Genomic DNA, 11889 nt, shown 5'->3' with positions numbered 1-11889 from the left:
AAGCAGGAATTGCAGGATGTGCACAGCCACATGACCTGCAGACACAGTACCTGTGACAGTATGGGGTACGTGTCACACTGTATTGGGGCAAATGCATAGGGAAAGAAAGCCAGTCGTTAACAAAACCCTGAAGAGCATGCCCCAGTGTCAGCTTTATTCCAGCTTCTTCCATTGCTTTGTAACAGCACCAAATACAAGACTTCCAATGCTACACAACTGTTTCTCTAGAGAAACAAAAACTATCCCAATCCCCTCCCCATAAATACCCTGAACTTTTCTAGAAAAAAAAAAAGGAACTTTTCAAAAAGCAAACAGCAGAAAGCAGTGTTGTGCGCCACAGCGGCCTATACAGCAGTAACTCACAAGAAACTTTTGTTCAAGAAGAACCCACTGACAGTCAGGCATAAGTTAAGACACAAAAGCATTCAGTAATGAATGCCCACCAAGAGGCACATTCTTGTTTAATTAAAGACAGCACAGCTTTAAGATGCTAAGCAGACAGCACCGGTCTGCCAGCAACCACTAATTCTTTGACAGGGATTTATGGCAGTAACAGGCATTTGCTCAGTTCGGTAGAAGCAGCATTCAGTGTTTTGCTTGTAGTCTTGATCCCATTAAAACCCATTTTCATGGCAATGGAGTGTACACAGGTACTTGCTTTAAGCTTCACGTGGCAAACATCACTTTCAGGAATGCTGGAGAGAACAAGGATCTTCAGATTTTTCAGATTTAGCTGAACCGCAACTGGTTTGCTTTTCTATAGAGAACAAAAACAGATCAGATCCATCAAGATGTTTCTGTATACGTATGTAAATGACTTAATATCTGAAGTCATAGTTCTGTAAAAGCCTTCAGATGAACACTACCAACATATTAGACCATATTAAACACCTACTCATGAGAAGTTTCTGTAAAATGACATGACAGTTGAAACACCTGAACTGTCCAAGCAGATGAGGCAAGCAGTGCTCCCAGATTTCACTTGTGAGTTCAGAGGCACTCCATCCCTCAGTGGGCTTATAAACCTCAGTGAGAGTTTTTGCATCCTGTTGAACTGCAGGGCCTTTGCTCGTGTTCACTCAGCTGTTGCTAAGAGGGTGTATTTGAAACCACACAAAATACGCACAGAGGTCATATTTGGACTGTAATAAGGCAGCCAAGGAAGAAAAAGATCTAAATGAAGTTGTAGAAACTGCAAACATTTCTCTTGCTGTTTCTGGTTTTGATATAAGACGGCATCTGAGTGATGCAACTGAGAAAGGATGTGTAGGTTCATTAGCTTAATCAAGTTCTCTTCACTACCACTTTTATTTTTGCCACAACCCACCAGGTCAGTCAGCTTTTGGTAGGGTTGTACTGAAATACAGTTTCCAATCACTGAACACACAAAAACTACTTCCAGGCAAGCTTAGTTCAGCCTTTCTCAGGGAAACACAGGTCAGACACAGGAACAAGCTGCTCACAGCAGTTCTTCAATCTCCACCCTTGGATAAATTCCAGACCTGAGTGGAATGCCCCAACCAACCTGACCTATTCGGCCCTGCTTTGAGCAGGCACAGGTACAACAAAGGTCCTTCAAAAGCCCCTTTTGACCAGAACTGCTTCACAATTCCATAGATTATGGAAACTGTGCGTGATTTGAAAGCACCTGTACTATTCCCTTTGGTACACAGAAGAGATATTCACCTCTTACACTCCAAAATCTAAGTAACATTAAAGATGTATGTGCACCATTCACAAGTTATCCTTGAAACAACTAAGATAACAAAATTATGGATTTAGCTTCAGAGACTAAGATCTCCTCAGGAACTGGAGCACTGAAGAGCCAAACTACAATTCTTAGTAGAGTCTGACCAGCAGTCCCTCACCTTGCCTCCAAAAAGTGAAAAAAGCAATGTGTTGACAGCAAATGCCCCCAAATTCTACCAAAATCTGTACCACAGATAGGTATCCCACCCCAGTTTGCCCAAGAGGCTCAGTCCAGTAGGTTGAATAAATTCTAAATTGATTTCTAATCAAGACATCAGCAGCTTTCATCATTTGCACTCACTATAAGAAAATGTACAGCAGTATTAAAGGAAATACCTGAATAAAAAAAAGGTATTTAAACTGTATTTTCTAAAATAAAGCAATTATTATGTAATTAGAATACATCTAAATCCTGAGCAGACAACCTCTTTAGGAGCTTAATTACGGTAATCTTACCTTGAAGCAAGCATTCCTCCAGTGAGGACAGCGTGTTTTCTGCTGCATGGTTAATTGCCTAAAGAAGAGGATTCTGTTAGCAAGCTGGCACCATTGCCAAAATATTCCCCACTGAGGTGTTCCTTTTAATATTAGACTAACTTTTCACATCAGCACTGCTGGACTCTCCCCTCCCCTCCCCACATGAATCACTCAAGTTATCTTCCACTTTTTTTCTTTGATACAAAAACTTATGAATAATGAACTGGAAATTAAGTCTCCTGTCACCATCAGTAGCACAACTGACAGCCTTAATTCTGAGTTCTAAACATGAGCTTTTCATTGGTTGGTGCTTCATGAAGAATACTGTTGAAAAGCTTCTTATCATTGCCTAATCACTTCGTAATACAAACATGTTCCATGATTTGCCAAATCATGTTGCATGATCTGTCAAAGCTGTGTGGCACCAGCATTATTCTGTTTCTTCCAGCAACATTTCTTTATTCAAGCTTTTTTTTTTTTTTTAAAATTAAGCTATCACCAGACCAAATGGCTAATACTTTACATAAACAGGTTGCATAAATCATGGATTTAAGTTTTTATAGTCTCCATAGAGATTTGTATTATCTGTTACAAAAGAAAGGACAATACAATGTCTTAAAAACACTGCGCTACTAGCAGTTAGCACAAATGCACAGATTCAGATTAATGCTGTTTTGCCTTTCCATCCTCATGTTGAGGCAGTAAGAATGACAACTCAGAGCACCCTTTCCATAAATCCCCAGGCTTCCCCAGTCCCACAGAGCACCGTACCTTGGGTGATCTGTAAGCCCGGTCAGGAATAACATTCCAGACGTTCTCCGGATCCACAATCTCCTCACTGCCACTGGAGAGATTCAATACCTGCGTGGACAGAGCCAACATCTCGCTAGCACCGCTGATGCTCCAAGAAAACACAGTAAGAGAAAAACAACTCTAGAAGAGAAAATTCCTAGAGGGTTCCCTACCTCTGAGAAAGCTTTCAGTGTGGATCTTCTAAGGAAGAAGAAATTGACTGCCAGTAAACCTGAGCATCACTACTGAATCTAAGGCAAAGAATCGCTGCATTTAAGTATTTCACATGGAGTTCTTTCTACAGCATCCCAGGTTAAGCCTCTCCTGGGATTGTAATCCAAGTATTGTGAGAGGGAAAGGCTGGAAAACACCCAGTAAACCAGAGCGGACAAGAAACTCATAAATTGGTCTATCATTCCATACCTGACTCATCTCCTGAACGCAGCTGAACTAGCTTTAGATAGCAAAAGGAATCTGCAAACAGAAGACCTGGCTTCCCATAACCTCAGGCATTCAATCTTCCCAGGAGTTACTTTCATGAAATGATCTTTCAGATTTGCAACCTTAAATTACAACTCAAAGGCCCTTTTATTATCTTTTTAATGTCTCTATATATGTATACATTTATACACACCCCTAACTTGAGGAGGAAGCATTAATCATATAATCATTTATTCCATCTTAAAGAACAGCAATAGCACAAGGCAGCCCAGCATGCTGTAATCCAGTGTTTCAATTAACTTCCACCAGCCACAAATTCAGTAAAGACTTATTTCACAGACGTAAGAATAGTTGTACGCTACTTTTAATATACAATTCAACTTCCTTTCTATGTTTCTACTGTTTTTAGCAGTAACTCCCTAAAAGATCAGTAAAACGATGTCAAGATTCACAGGCATTAATGGCAATACAGCTCCATGGCAGAACAGTGACTGATAGTCAAGATAGAACTGCACACCAGGAGTGTTGTCTCAAACCGGAGCCAGACCTTTTAGCCCTCCCAGACTACTCAGGGAGATAAGATGAGAAGGCAGCATCAAGCACTGACATCTAGCATCCACTCAGTGTGAGACACCTGGTTCCATCTAGTCCCAAATCAGACCTCACAAGTAGCACACTTTTGCTAAATATTCCAAGTTTGGAAGAAATAAAAAAAAGGACCCTGTCTTACAAATAGAGAAAAAGCACTCAATTGTACTTACCCTGGTACCTTTTTCAGATACCTCCAAAATGCGAGCCTCGCACCATTTGAGGGACGTCCACACCACGCATTTTGAACCAACAGCAAAGCCTTTTAGGTTACAAGTGTATTCACTGCATTCTACAAAAAGGTTGACATGTCAGTGAAGGAGGAGGAAAACACGAACCAAAAAAGCCAAAAGATTCAACTCCCTCATAACTCTGTTCCCAAGTCCCCCTGTACTCCCCCACACTACTTTTTATTAATAAAGTCAAAAATCTGTCAATCTTGAAAGCACATTCATGTTTAGAATGAGATTTCCAATTGTAAAACCATTAACCTCTCAGATTACTTGCTGTTACCATCACATTTTTCACAGTACTACACATACTCGGATTTCCATAACCCATCGGTGCCATAACCAGTCAATGCATACTCAGGTTAACATCAAAATAAATCCTTAAAAGATAATTATTGAATAAAAATCTGTTTTCTACAAGTTATTCTTACATTTAAATGAATGAACATTCACTTAATTCATTAACATTTTGTGTTTAAATGAACATTTTTATTAGTTAGCTCCTTAAAATCAGACACCTTACCTGCACTGCAGTCAGCCAAGTTATCATTTTGTGTTCTTCCCGTTCCTGCATCCATAGGTTCACAGCCTGAAGACTGCACGTGTGTAGGAGCACTTCTATGATCTCTAAATGATTCAGCCAAGTCCTCTTTCATCCATTCTTCCACGTAACACTCATCCTTCTTCTTTTGCCACTCCTTATGTTTCTCAACTCTGCAGTCACATGATTTTATGGTGCAAACAGGCCTCTGGCTTGTTAAGTCTTTTGTAAAAAATGAGAATTGACTTCCACTATTTGCAGAACTTTGCAGGGCAGCGTGTTCCAGCCCTAAAGAGTCCTCCTCTCCATCCTCCTGAGAAGGCTGCACATCAGGCAGCACCAACTCCAGCAGCTGCTCAATCTCAGTGCCCAGCATCGACAGCATGTCATGGGTCTTTAGGTCCAGCTGCTTCTCAGGCCTACGTTCAGAAGAGGGCAGCATTAGGGGAGGCTCCACTTCTATCCAATCTTCCTGCAAAGCTTCTGCTTTATGAACCCTCGACAGATCCAGTTCCAGTGCCTTTGCGTTCTCTCCCAAAGGAAGCTGAACATCAGATGGAAACAGCTCCGCCTTCCCTCCATCGCTAACTGAAGGCACCAGGTTGTCTCTCTTGTTGAGCAAGGGTAAAATTTTGAGAGATTTCAGAACTGCCAACTCCTCCATCTCCTCGTGCACAAGGGGCAGATCAAACGCGTCCCATTCCAACACTTTCTCTCTTGCTTCGCTGCCAGCAGCAGTCTGCATTTCAGGTGACTCTCTTCCCAGTGCTTCCTTGCTTTCTTCATCAGCTGAGTGCACTGAAAGCGCATCCAGTTCCAGTATGAGCGCTTTTAAATCATCGTAAGAGTGCATTTGTACTTGATCCAGTTCCATCAACGCCCCTGCGTCACCACCTGCAGAAGGCTGTACCTGGAGCCATCTCCGCAGCTCTTTTTGTTTGCTCCCTAGGAAAAGGCTGCCTGGGGAAGCACCGCCTGTCTGCTCTGCTTTCAGCTCAGCGTCCTGTAGGAGCGGCGCTCCAGGCAGCTCCTGCACCGCAGGTTTCATCCCACTCCCCAAGATATGAGGGCTGCAGCTTCTTGCTGCTTCTAACAATAGCTCGACAGCAGGCTCTTCTTCAAGCAGAGGGACCTCTGTGTCAAAGTTGCGTTGAGTCTCAGCAGCTTCAGGTCCGTCATCAGCCTTCCCAGCCACATGCTCAACAGCTCCCACCAACGTGTTTGCTCCTCCAGCATTTGAACACCCAGAAGTGACATCCAAGAAACATTCAGAACGAAGTAAGGCACTTTCGCTTCCTTCCTGAGCTAATCCACAACCAGCAGTAGTTTCTCTTTTGAGGCACAGACCCGTATCACTGCTTGAACAGCTGCTTCTCTGTACGGGGCTCTCAAGGTCTGGGACAGCTTTGTGATCACTTCCTGTATTAGCTTTCCAAAAAGCTTTCATCTCTTCATTAATACTCTTCCCAGATGCTTCCAGTTTGACAACACACAGAGGGACTTCAAAAGCTTTATTGTCCTGAGTCTCTACTACTTCAGCTTCTAGTAACACTTCTACAGTCATATCATAAAACTTCTCTTTCGCTTCGCTAAGCCACGAGCCCTCTGAGGAATCGAAACCTGACAGGCAGCAAGCAAACGCTTGATTAGGTACTTTGAGCAATTCACATGGCATTTGTCTGAGCATCTCCAAGCCAACAGTCTCCTCACTTCCATAATCCACATGTCTAACAGCTACACCATCATCTGTTACGCTGGTGACTCTGGCCCTGTAGAGCTTCCCATCTTGACTGTACTTTGCTAGACAAGTATCACCACTTTTAATGCAGCTGTTCAGAGAGTTCAGTCCAAGGTTTTCAGCTTCCTTTATTTTTTCCTCTATGTAGTTTATGCTTTCTGTATCAGCACTGCAACTCCAAAAATATTCTGGACCTTTTACGACCATGACATAGATTTGTACAGTCTGACCTGCCTCTGGAAACTTCCAGGGGAATGATTCATTATCACTTACACTGGAAATTTCATTTAGTGCCTGAGAAGGCAAAGGCTGGCACGTATTTAGCACATCACCACTCTCCCTTCCATCAAGTATTTCAGCTGAATAAGACCCTTCTTTTCTTGCAAGATTTTCATCAGCTAAATCGACTGTTATTACTCCTTGATCGTCACTGAGTGTAACTGCCCATTTATCCCCAGCCTTCTCTACAAATTCACACGTGAGCAGCACTTCACTTGTTCTCTTGGTGAAGTACTCGATCGCTTTCTCTGTCCAGCCTGTACTTTTGCTGCATTGAAGTCCACTCAGAGAGCAGTGAACGGCCATTGCTGGAACTGAAGCCAAGTCTTCAGGGAGTTTGTGCGCTTGATCAACGCTGATCACTGCAGCATTGCCATAATCAATGTACTGTACGCTGACTGAGTCACCAGAAGCCTTCCCTTTTACTACAGCTCTATACCACAGGCTGTCCTCGGAATAAACAGCACTGATCAAGTCTCCGGCTTGCAAGAGTTGCCCGCAAGGGTCCTTTGCTGGCGTTTCACTGTTCAAGCATTCTGAAATGGTGCTCAGCTGACCCTCATCGCTTGCGAGCTGAACATAAAAATCTGAAGGATCATTTACATGGGAAACGTACGTTAACACTTCATGAACTGGCGTTATGCTCCGCTGGGGTAGGTCAGATACATTTTTAACTGGTATTGATCTGCCTTTGGTACCAGATTTATTATCCGACTGGGCACCCACCTTGACAGACAGCACAGTCTGTTTTTCTTCCCCCACTCTAGCTAACAAAGCACCTTCACTACTGCTCAGCTTCTCAGCAGCCTCCAGTAATTCACCTGGCAGTCCTCTCTTCACAGAAGGCTGGGGAAGGTTTCCACCTCCTGGCTTGACGTGTGTTTTGCTACTCTCCTCTCCTCCCTGGGCTTCAGATCTGCATTTCTTTTTCTCACGAGGCCTACCTGTGTTCAGAGAAGACTCTGCAGGCTCATTCCTCTTTTTCACATCTGTATCTTGTGAGCACAAAGTTTCATTTTCTACTTGCCTACTCAGTCCTGCCTTGTTTCTTAATCTTAACCCCTCCTTCAGTTTTGCATTCAGCTGAGTATTGCCATCAAACAACTCAATTAACAGCTTACCATCAGATTCCTTCGCTACAACTATTGCTTTTAATTGCTTTTCCAGAACAGCCTCCTTAAACCACCCAGTAGCTTCTTTGGGAACATTGGCTATGTCAGATAAGGAACACTTTATGGCCTGCATGGGCAAAAGCAAGACATCATAAGCATCACTTGGTATAGGAAGCAGATTATCGTTCTCTATTGTCTCTGTGTTACCAAAATCCACAAAAAAGACTTCCTTGTTGGGTTTCATTGTTGTAATTACTCCCCTGTACCAGCTGCCATCTGTGTACCTCGCAAGACACAGGTCTCCAGGCTTTGGCAAGGTTTCTAAGCTGGTCATTGTTTCACTGAGGCGCCTGATGTTATCAGTAAGCTGCGCTAAGACATCTGCACGTCGTTCAAGTTGGCAGTAAAACATCCACGGATCATCAACATGAGTAACAAAAATCTCCTCCTCACTCCCAATTTTGATGTCGTGCGTGGAAAAATAGAACGAATGGAGCTGGACACAGGATGCCAGAGGTTTCTCAGGTGACAAAGGTCTGGCCACACCTTTGGCTGTCAGTAACTGGCAAGCACTCTGGAAAGGTGTCATTAAATCTACAATGTTAAAGAGCTCCTTATTATTAACAGAAGCCAAGGCAAATATTGTGCACCTCAGCTCAAAGTGACACGATGAGGCATCAACAAACTCCTGGAAAGCCAGAACTGCTGCTTCATCCCAAACAAACGGGTCCTGGCCGTTAGGCTGGATTAAGTTGTACAGGCTGCACCTGAAAGCCTGAGCCTTTAACTGGAGGAAATGTTCAGGAATCGAGCGGAGACCCGTCAGAGACACCCACTCTCTGTTGCCATAGTCAACGTATATGACTTCTACTTTTTCTGCAGAAGTAATTTCAGCAACGATCAGAGCCCTGTACCATTTTTCATCCTCTGAGTACTGGGCTAAGCAGACTGAATTCGGCCAAGTATTTGGGTGGGATGAATTTTTGCAGTACTTCTGAATTTCAGCCATTAGTACAGTGAAGTCATCAGAATTTCTACTTAACTGACACCAAAAATAACCAGGACTCTCAATGCATGATACAACCACACTAACTGTACTTCCCACTTCCAACTGACCCCCGTAAGCAAAAGTCGGCCTCATTTCCACGTAACGCTGCCTGTGAGAGACGGGCAGGTTTTCCTTGCCCTCGTACACTTGAGCAGGAAGAGATTCAGTACTTTTAGACCCATGAGTGGTTGCAACAGGGCTCTCCTTGACTGTTACAGCTGCAGGACTAAGTGCTCTATCATTTTTCTTTAGACCAGGTTCTTCCCTGAGCTTTTTAGCTGCATTCATTTGCTTTTCTTCCCCAGCAGCCGCTGCAGAAGAGGCCTGCCTCACAGCCTTCTCAGAGGATTTTGGAAGAGTCTCAGGCATTTCACACCCCTGGTACTCAGCATACCCTCCCTGGGCCATGAGTTTACCCACGCTTTTCTCTCCCAGTTGGGACTGGTCAAAGATTTCAACCACATATTTATCACCCTGTGCACTGCGAAAATGAACTTTCAGTCCCTTGTTCAATACAATGTCTCGGAAGGCAGACACAGAGTCTTCACTCCAACTCCCCCTCAGAGGGGAGACATCTGCCAAACAACACTTCAGTGCTAAAGCTGGTAGCTCCCTGAACCGAGGCAGGAGCTCCTTTACCTTACCCCGCTCTACAGTTTCGGTGTTGCCCCTGTCCATCAGGTGTATTTCCACACCCTTTTCCAGAACCCTGGTGATTACTGCTCGATAAAAGGCCCCCTCTTTCCCACTGGCACAACAAAGGGATCCAGGCTGCAGGTCCCACACGACATCACCCAGCTGCGTAGCATTGGAGTAAAAATTCCACATGCTCTGCATCAGCTGCCTGAAGAGCTGGTGATGCTCGTGGAGCTGCAGCCAGAACTCAGACGGGTCTCGGAGATGGGAGACTTGCACGTCATCGAACACACCCAGCTTCAGGTTCACGCCAACTAAAGGAGCAGAAGCCAGATCTCTGGGCGTTAAAGCCACAGGAGGGGCTCCCGGTGGCAGTTCCAGTTCTCCAGCTGTGGATTCTTCCACCTCCAGCTGCTCCCCCGCCTCAGTCTGGCTGACCTGCAGGTGGCTGCTGACCAGGCAGCGAGCCTGCACCCCAAAGATGTGGTTCAGGTTGATGCCACTTTCCCCATACAGGCTCACGTTGTAGAGATGCTCAAAGGAGTTAAAAGCTTCAATGCGAGCTCGCACTCCTTTGCCCAGCACCAAAGCTTTCAGCTCATTGATCTGCGACAGGGACCAGCTACAACCCCCATCTGAGATGCCCTGAAGAGCACAGGGGTAAGTCACCACAGGCATGCGAAGACACTCGAGGGGCAGATGGCGCAGGCTGGCTCCCATCACGGTCTCCTTCCTGCCGTAGTCCACAAAGAACACGTGAGCCACTTGCTGGTCCTGCTCCCCAGCGGTGACCTCCAGCAGGAGCGCTCGGTACCAGCAGCCCCCCACGCCACGCACAGCACAGGGTGAGCCCACTTTGGGCAGTACATCTTGCTCCCACCTGTCATAAATGTGGCGCATAGTATCAGAAAGGCGGTGGATCTCCTTGGACAAGCTCTGCAACTGGCAGTAGATGCGGTGAGGGTCAGAGACGTGGGTCACTATGACAGGCTCTGTCACACCCAGCTGAAGCTGCGGGTAGAAGTAATCCAAGGCAGGTGACGCTGGCTGGTATAAGTGGAAAACTTGGAGAAGCTGTGGCACTGTTGTGAGGGAAGGTGCAGGAGGCTGCAGTCCAAGCTGGTCTGTTAACTGCTCGTGAATTAGACAGTCCTTGAGCACTTGGCAGAACCAACTCGGAGAAACCTGCCTGGCCAGGCCCAGGTGATGCATCTGGGCCACCAGCTGGGGCAGCTCCAGCACCGTGAGGTGCTGCGGCACCATCACCTCCCTCACCACGCCTGACACCTTCTTGCCACGCAGGTGACTGAGGAACTCCATAGCTTCTGCTGTCCAGGTGGAGACGGACGCATCCCCGCAGGCAGCTGCCATGGGGCCTCCAGCCGGCATCAGATCAGCCACAACGCAGCTCAGCACCTCAGGTGGCAGGCAGAAATGCTCCTTGCAGCCCCGTGCCAGGTAATAGGGAGAGACAGCCACTGTGCAGCCCTCATCAAGCAGGAACACACGGTACTCCCTGCCACAGCGACTCACCACACGGCAGCGGTACCAGAGCCCGGCCAGCTCCACCAGGCCCAGCTCTCCAGCACGCAGCTCAGCCCCACCAGCTGCCTGCACCACAGGGCCCGGGGCATTAACGAGGCGCGGCCCAGCCACTGCTTGGATCTCGCTGCGGAGGCGGCTGTATTCAGCACCGCGCTGGCCCAGCGACCCCCAGAGCTGCACGACGGGCACCTCAGGGCACGTACCCACAGCACAGACCCGCAGGGTGACGGCGGTGCCGGGCTCGGGGAGCCCTGAGGCGAGCCCCATGGCGCCCCCTCAGCCACCGGCCCCACACGAGGCAAAATGGCGGCCGGGCCTCCCGCCTCGCCCCCTCATACAGCGCGCGCCGCCCACGTGATCCGCCAGGCGTTGGCCCGGTGCGGCTGCCCCGCCGGGGTGGTCGAGTCCATTTTAATTACCTTGGGGGGGAACGAAAGGAAGAGGGATGGGAGCAGGATAATGAAAGGAAGATAAAAGGGAGCGAGACAATATAGCTGGCTGTTTGTGTTAGATGGAGGACGTCTGGAGGCGCTACGAGGGAGAAAGCTGTCAGCAGGGCTCAGCGCGGAGCCACCCCCCCCCCGGCGCCACCCTCGCTGAGAGTGGACCGCTCCATGCCGGCTGTGTGGCAGCGGCACGGCGCCGGGTGGAGCTTCGCCTCCATTGGGTGAAGCGAGCGCCGGGGGCGGGACCTAGGAGCAAGGCTCGGCGGC

At 47.0% G+C, this 11889-nt stretch overlaps 1 protein-coding gene across 1 annotated transcript; it reads right to left on the bottom strand.

Moving 5' to 3' along the window:
* Positions 1-128: 128 nt before the first annotated feature.
* TDRD6 (tudor domain containing 6) lies at positions 129-11537 on the bottom strand. Its single transcript, XM_068678818.1, has 5 exons — positions 4801-11537; positions 4221-4339; positions 2998-3087; positions 2206-2263; positions 129-757 (listed from the first exon to the last, which is right to left on the bottom strand). Exons 1-5 carry the CDS (start codon positions 11441-11443, stop codon positions 687-689), a joined length of 6981 nt encoding a protein of 2326 aa, XP_068534919.1. The 5' UTR covers positions 11444-11537; the 3' UTR covers positions 129-686.
* Between the last annotated feature and the right edge of the window lie 352 nt (positions 11538-11889).

The sequence above is a fragment of the Anas acuta genome, chromosome 3 (assembly GCF_963932015.1).
Source record: "Anas acuta chromosome 3, bAnaAcu1.1, whole genome shotgun sequence".
NCBI lineage: Eukaryota > Metazoa > Chordata > Aves > Anseriformes > Anatidae > Anas > Anas acuta.
Note: the sequence above shows the minus strand (reverse complement) of the source record. Positions and strands in the feature narration are given on the sequence as shown.

Bases quoted from the DNA above. Each gene is read 5' to 3' on its own strand.
- TDRD6 (XM_068678818.1), bottom strand. From the start codon at position 11,443: ATGGGGCTCGCCTCAGGGCTCCCCGAGCCCGGCACCGCCGTCACCCTG. The intron at 4,340-4,800 runs GTAAGGTGTCTG...ACCTTTTTGTAG, and splicing joins CTTGGCTGACTGCAGTGCAG to AATGCAGTGAATACACTTGT. The intron at 758-2,205 runs GTAAGATTACCG...TGTTCTCTATAG, and splicing joins GGAGGAATGCTTGCTTCAAG to AAAAGCAAACCAGTTGCGGT.